Source organism: Montipora capricornis, chromosome 14 (genome assembly GCF_036669925.1).
Source record: "Montipora capricornis isolate CH-2021 chromosome 14, ASM3666992v2, whole genome shotgun sequence".
Lineage (NCBI taxonomy): Eukaryota > Metazoa > Cnidaria > Anthozoa > Scleractinia > Acroporidae > Montipora > Montipora capricornis.
In genome coordinates this window covers 18,723,394-18,730,893 of record NC_090896.1, presented here as the reverse complement: position 1 = coordinate 18,730,893, position 7,500 = coordinate 18,723,394, and the positions used below count along the sequence as shown (strand labels likewise).

Sequence of the window (7,500 nt, the reverse complement as noted above, 5' to 3'; positions counted from 1 at the left end):
ACAGTACCGAGACTGCGCTCTTAAAATTCCAGAATGACATACTAATAAATATGAACCGCCAGCACGTGACACTTTTAGTTCTTTTAGATCTCAAAGTGGGCTTTTGATACAGTAGACCACAAAATCTTACTTCATCGTCTACATTCGAGTCTTGGCATCACAGGAATGGCTCTGAAGTGGTTTGAGTCATACCTTTCCTACCTATCACAACACATCTTTTCTGGAGGCTGTCTTTCTGACAGTATCAAGCTACCATTATGATGTGCCTCAGGGCTCATGTCTGGGACCTCTGCTATTTACCATATCTATTCTAGCAAGTTATTTGAGGTGATAAATCTTCCTGTAGCACATGCATATGCTGATGATACACAGCTCTACTTGTCCTTCAAGCCTAACACCTCATCAAGTCAATCTGAAGCAATTGAAGGGATGGAACTCTGCATAAATTAAGGCAATCAGAGCATGGATGATTACTGACAATTTTGAACGTTTTAAGTCTAAATTAAAGACATCTTTATTTAGAGCAGGTTACCCTATGAAAAGCTCGTGATATTCTTTAGTCTTTTTAATTATATCCAGAATTGTAAATAGCTATTTTTAACTTTTTAAACTTTTTTAAAATCTTTTTACTTTCTTTTCCTCTTAATTGGTAAGGCGCATTTGATCATATTCACATGTTAATTTGCGCCTAAGAAATATTAAGTATTATTATTACTATTATTATTATTATTGAAAATTATTAATTAATCCCTAGGCTGCTTGCAATAACATTAATAAAATTATTGATATTGATTTCTAATAAAAATAATAATTATTAATGTTTCGTTTGATTGCAGATCCAGTTTTGCTAATCAAGGAGAGATCTGCCTTAGCACAAGTAGAGTTTATGTTCAAAGAGGCATTTATAATACATTTCTAGGAAAGTTTGTGGATAAAACCAGGTAGCAACAAATTATGTGAGTTGTTTATATTTATTGAGAAAGACTGCATAAGACATTTCCAAGGTTATAACTCAGAGAGACTAAGTGAAGCACATCCTGCATCAGACCATTTAAGGTGGCTGAATGATGATTATTTCTAATTTTTTTCCCAATCATGGTATCATGTATTTTAATTGAATGATCCAAAACCCATGCAAACATGTAAGTCAAGTGAAGCTATGATCTTCGCAGTTACATGTATGAGCGCAATTTTTGCAATTGCGTAGAGAAGTCTGAAAAATTCAGGACTTCAACGGGGTTTGAACCCGTGACCTCGCGATTCCGGTTCGACACTCTAACCAACTGAGCTATGAAGCCACTGACGTTGGGAGCTGGTCATTTGTGGGTTCTAATGGTCCTGTGAGGAATGAATCAATGATGAAATGGTACATGTATATAATTATGAAATGAATCATATATGATGTAAGTCTCCATTCCAATTGTACAATAATCAAGTTTATTATATACTCAACAAAATATCTTGTTTCTGATTGGCCAATGGCGAATGCATACTGTAAATAGGTTATAGAGTGCAATCCAGGTTATAGTGTGCAATATGGAAGTTGCTATGGAAACACAGGGGAAGCGCCAAATTTGAACACCAAAGTGAAAACAAATGGCTGACAGTCGGTTTGCTTTGTCAAACCAAAACATCGTTGAGCAACTTAAAGAAAATGCGAAAAACAAAAACACGTTGAAAGCTACACAGACCTGGTTGAATGTCTGGCAAACATACGAGCGTGAACAAAGTAGCACGTTTGAGTAATTTTGTTGAGAATATAATAAATAAAAAATCGTATGAACCTGCTTGTGCGTTTCATGTTTTATGGTCACTCGTGATGTTTTGAAAGTTCTCAAATTGCACTCGCCTACGGCTCGTGCAATTTTGAGAACTTTCAAAACATCACTCGTACCCATAAATCATGCACTCGCGTTCATACGATTTCCTATACTTATAAATAAATAAACATAATGCATGTGTTGCGGTTTAAATTTATTCTTGGTTTAATGTTCATTATCATAATCTGAAACAAAGGAAAATCAAAATTGAACTGGTTTAAAAAAATTTCAACCACAACATATTATATAATTTTAATATTTTAATTAATTAATGTGAGTTAAACACTTGGTGATCACCATGTCAATCATTTCTGATCATGGCTGCCTAAAGTGCCTAATGCTGTTTTTCATTTGGAATGTTTAGGCAACTTAAAGTTGGTTCGCCTAGAGATGTGACAACAAACGTTGGAGCACTCATTAGCAAGGAGCACCTAGTTAAGGTCTTGTTCTTTATAGTTTCATGGGTGTACTTACATTTTTAGGTCCATACATTATATTTAAAAATAATTTATTATTCCATGAGTGCTCATTGGATATGAGATTCCAATAATTGGCCAACAACTGAAGGCATGTACATGTAATGCTGATTTGGCTATAACCAATTTCATTAAGTCCAAGTTCGAGTGAAGTTCAAGTTTATTACCTGATTAACAATAATGTTTATGACAATCTGTAAGACTGATCTGCAAAATAGTGAGAGTACTAGTCAAGGCAGATCAGTCATTATAAATATACAATGTAACAGGACATTTACAAGAAAGTGAGCTGAACGATGCTAAATATGCTTGTTTGAAGAAGTAAGCATAGCTATCTTCAATGAAGTACTTGGTAAATCAACAAGAAGAATGGGTAAGGCACACAAAGAAGCAGTTGTGTACACCAGACTGTATATTGACATTAATTTATAATTCTGTAAAGCTTCAATTATTTGGGGGATATCAATATAATCATCGTATTGATTTGGAATATATGAGAGGTTGCATAATGGTCCTTTGTCACCTGGCGTCTATGCTGGTCCAAGACCAGACCCAAGCTTCTAGTTGATTTGTTTGGTCCAAGCCATTTCAGGGGGTGCAAAAGAAAAACGTTTTCAGTCCCTCGGGACTCAAAATGGTCGCCATGTGAAAAAGGCCCATGAAGATGGTATCTCATGCCACATCCTTGCACCTCATATCCAAGTCTCATATCCAACAAACACAAATGACATTGTTTTATTGCATTTTCATCAAATTCTAAATGCAATGGATGGACATTAAAGCCAAACCGTTTCCATCTTGGCAACACTGGATGCAATCAGTTGCCACATTAGGGCACATGGTATATGAGCTGATAACCAAGATTGAGTGAACCAGTGAGATAGCTAGCTTTGTGTCACAAGTACATGATAAAATTAACTCAAGGATATCTTAAATTTGCCTATATTTTTGAGGAACATCATCTTGCACACAAGTTGCCAAATGTACAGTGGAGTCCATTCCAAATGAAATAGGCATGAACCATGCTACAAAAAATACATTTTCTTTTATTGTCAAGGTCTTGGGATATGTTAAACTTGCTGTTGATGAAGGTGGAACAATCATGTGCGGTGAGGGGAAGGACACTTCACTAAATCTTCCCAGCCCTCATACAGAGGTACATGTATCATTAAATGCTAAAAACGTCCTTAGAGTATATACGTTCGATCTGGGAAGGGATCTCAGGAGACTTTTTAAACTTTAGGATTTGGAGGATGTCAGGGCTGCATTAATAACTCAGAAATGCATTCTTAAGGTCCATGCAAACGGACGCAACATTGCTGTGCAACAACTCCCAACATTGAATAAAGGGGATAGTTTCTAATAAGACTGTGGTGCTGTGTTGGTGGGGAAGTACATGTAGTACACAAAAGTTTGGTTTTATCAACATACCGGTAGTTGATAATGTAGATTGACCACTGTACAGGGATTCTAAAAGCTGACATTTCGAGCTTTAGCCCTTGTTGGGTGTTACGTACCTGTTGTATCCGTTTTCACACCCTGTTGCATGTTGTTGGGAGTTGATGCGTGAAGTTTGAAACTGGTCAAACGTTTGAGCCAACAACTCCCAACGTTTCTATTGTTCCATGATCACTGAAGCCTAGCACAACAATGTTGCACCCGTTTGCACAACTCATCCAACATTGTTGGGGCCATGCGCTTGCATTACTGACAATATGGTTGGTCTCCATGGAGATGCACATGCGTCACAGTACACAACGTGCACGTGTGGGATTTTTGTTTCAATTTGTTGGAAGTTGTTTTATCCCGTTGCACAACATCCAACATCTGCTGACCCGCAACTCCCAACAATGTTTCCAAGTTTCCAAGTTTCTGCAACACCCATCCAATATTTTCAGAGATATTCTCAATTTTGGGATTATTTCATTTCATCATGGGATTATTTTATTCTCAATTTTTGGTCATTTGCAGTTGTGACATCATCAAAATAGATAACACCATTCTTCATCATTTTTAAAGGTCTTTAAAACAAGCGAAATATATTTTTTACTTCATTGGCACTTTAACATTCAACATCGAAAATCCACCATTTTGTTTATTTAAGGGATATTTCATGCAGCCTACCGTCATCACTGGTTTGGATGATAGCACTCGTTGCATGCAAGAAGAGATATTTGGTTAGATTCATAATCTATTATTTTTGGTATCACCAGAATAAATTAAACAGAAATTTCATTAGAATTCATCATTTTCAACAGTGATGGCATGAGCAGGTGTAAGATTTGGAACTGTGTCTATGAGGTCCTTGATATGCAAGATGAACCAAATCCCACCCTGTGACTGGCTACCCTAGCGGGCAAGATGGAGCTATCTTTCAGCTCTGGATGTCTTACTTGGTTCCACAAGATCAAAGATCATTTTTTGGTGTTTTATCCCATATAGTAAATCCTTTATTGACTAAGCTTGTTCAGTCAAGATGGCTGGCTATTAGCCTTGTTCTTTTTTTGCGTGTTTATGGACTGAGACAAACATGCAAAAAAGAACGAGGCCAATATCCAGCCATGTTGACCATTGCAAACAAGCTTGGTCAATGACCCATATATATTTAGACCACACACACAACGAGTGCAATGTCATGAACAACCTTATTGCATACCAAGAAATCACTAACACGCGAGGGCTTAATTAACTTACAGTTAATTTAGGACAAGTTAATTTATGATAAACCATTCATGACATGTGCTCTCTTTCTTGGTTTTGCACCATATGATTTGATCTCTGCTCTTGCAAACAATGGGTCAGTTAACTGTTCTAAGTGTAGTGACTGGGCCTGAGTGACACCTGGGCTGCTTAAGATCTTGTTGTGATAGACAGATGGACTGACAGATACTTTTAGGTAATTTAATTAACTAAGGTCAGCATTACAAATTTTAATGATCCAGGCAAAAAGTTAACATCAACAGACAATTAACAGATCATACTATGTACACTGTATTTATAGGAAATTGTGTGTAATAGTTGGCTAAGGCCGAGTGATAGAATTAGTTCTGTCCAAGTAGCAATGCCTGATCTAGTTTATGATCCTAATAATCAACCCCAAATCAGTAAGAGTTCATTCTTTAAGATGAAAAAAGTACTTCTCCCTAGGATTAACTATGTAATTAAAACGTTTGACAATTAAGTTCTTAAGCCGGTTACGAGACAAGAAAAGAGAATTTGATGAACATGGAGACTATTTCTTTTTCCGAACTAAGTGACAATTTTGTCTCGTTCAAGGTTAATTATTCTTTTTAATTTTACGTTTGAAAGCGAGGTCAAAAGGTTCACTTTGCTAGGAAATAAAAGAATACTAAAATGGCGACCTTTTTGGAATAAGGTGTATAATTTGTGGCTTCTCGACTTTCCGTTGAAACTTATTTGGACTCCAATTAATTTTAATTTTAAGAAAGAAATGAAAAACAAAACACCTGATAGAAATCTAAGATAATATTGTGGTCGTGTATTCTTCATTAACTTATTAAAAAGGACAGGGTATTTATCATATATGAGAATATGCAGTAGTTTTTCCGTAAAGTTCAATAGAAAGTCAGATAGAGAGTCATGCTATACCCCCTATTTTGTCTTGTTGAAAACAATATTTTGCTGAAATCAAATCTTTAATGAGAAATACACCATCCATTGCACTACTTTCCCTTATGATGAATTTTGACGTTGATATATTTGCCATAGGTCCAGTGGTGTCCATTGTGCCGTTTGATACAGAGGAGGAGGTGTGTGTGGATAAAGGGAGACAATGCTGATTACTAACGATACTCTGTTTGTATCACTGCGAGATATTTAAATCTTTTTTTCTTTCTTTAGGTTATCAGGCGAGCTAATGGAGTAAAGTATGGATTAGCTGCAGTGGTATGGTCTGAAAATCTTTCCCGGACACACCGCGTTTCACAGAGATTACAGGTACGCAGATAGGTGAAGAAATTATCCCTTCAAGTTATTGCTGCAATCAATAATAATATGCTAATCTAGCGGGTTAGTATAATGAATGCGAATGGGTTTATACAGGACCCCATCTTGGGTTCCAGGTTCAAAATAGAATCCCGGCTATTTTAGGTCTTTATAACATGCACTCAGCAAGTCAAGAGCTGATGGGGACATGCCCACCAAACGAGTGCTACGACAAATATTAGGTGCTCTTGTTACCTCGTACAGTGCCTACTTACGATACATGTATAGTAATCATAGTAATCATATCAAGACGAAATTTGGCGAGAGTATTACGTACTCATCATAGATTTCTCGCATCACATGTTCCTCCAAAATAACGTTACCATGGCAACAACATAAGGCATTTCTTTGAGCCTTTAAATCAAGGTATATTGTCTTTTTTGAAGAAAACGGGATGGTGAAATCTTCCCATTCAGCGTTACCAGATAATGTTAGAAATAATATCTAAAATATTTAATATTCAACACAATCTGTAGGTCAGTTTTCAGAAAAATACGTTTTTTTGAAATGTCTCTAAAATTTTTTTTTTACATACAGATTTTTTTTAAATTTGAAAGACAAACGGTTTAAATTAATCTAAGCTAACATGCAAAAAATGAAAAAAATACGTTTTTTTGAAATGTCTCTAAATTTTTTTTTTTACATACAGATTTTTTTTAAATTTGAAAGACAAACGGTTTAAATTAATCTAAGCTAACATGCAAAAAATGAAAAAGCAGAGATATAAACGAGTACAGTTGCAAAATCAGGAAAAACGGGGGGGTTGCAAGATCGGCATTTACGCATGCGTCACCAACACAACGGATTTAAGTGACCATTAAACCGTGTTTGTACAATTTTCGTAGTTTTCGTGAATAGGAGATGTCTATTTATATTCTATATGTATAGGAATCAGAAGAAAGGTGAGCGAAATTAGCGGTATTTCTTTATTTCTTGTGGCCCATTTTAATTAAATCATGAGCTGACGCGAGCAGTTTTTGGAATTGCGTGTGTGGCTTACGCGCGCGCGCTCAGGTGAAAACCCTTTCGTGCCTCCTTAAAAGCATTGCTGTGGATCAGGATGACCGTGAATTGCACGCGGTAAAAAGCCTTCAGGAAAGGTCATCGGGGCGAAAGCAAAACATCGACAAACGAAGAATTTGTTTTCTTGTAAAAAGTGCTGACAACAGCACCCGCCAAGGAAATGTCCCGCCTAAGGA

At 36.3% G+C, this 7,500-nt stretch overlaps 1 protein-coding gene and 1 non-coding gene across 6 annotated transcripts in view; one reads left to right on the top strand and one right to left on the bottom strand.

Annotated features, from left to right (window-relative positions):
• Positions 1-7,500, top strand: part of LOC138032918 (2-aminomuconic semialdehyde dehydrogenase-like) — a 33,403-nt gene that overhangs the window by 16,102 nt on the left and 9,801 nt on the right. For 2 of the 5 annotated variants that reach the window (XR_011128512.1, XM_068880628.1), the window contains exons 6-11: positions 837-941; positions 2,185-2,260; positions 3,354-3,452; positions 4,401-4,473; positions 6,026-6,066; positions 6,158-6,253. Coding sequence is in view for 2 of the 5 variants with exons in the window: in XM_068880628.1 (XP_068736729.1) it covers positions 837-941; positions 2,185-2,260; positions 3,354-3,452; positions 4,401-4,473; positions 6,026-6,066; positions 6,158-6,253 (490 nt within the window). In the remaining 3 variants the exon portion in view is untranslated. The remainder of the gene's footprint in view (positions 1-836; positions 942-2,184; positions 2,261-3,353; positions 3,453-4,400; positions 4,474-6,025; positions 6,067-6,157; positions 6,254-7,500) is intronic. The other 3 variants (XR_011128514.1, XR_011128513.1, XM_068880630.1) reach the window with 3 other exon arrangements.
• On the bottom strand, positions 1,226-1,298 carry Trnap-cgg (transfer RNA proline (anticodon CGG)). Its single transcript has one exon. It is a non-coding gene; the product is annotated as a tRNA-Pro (tRNA).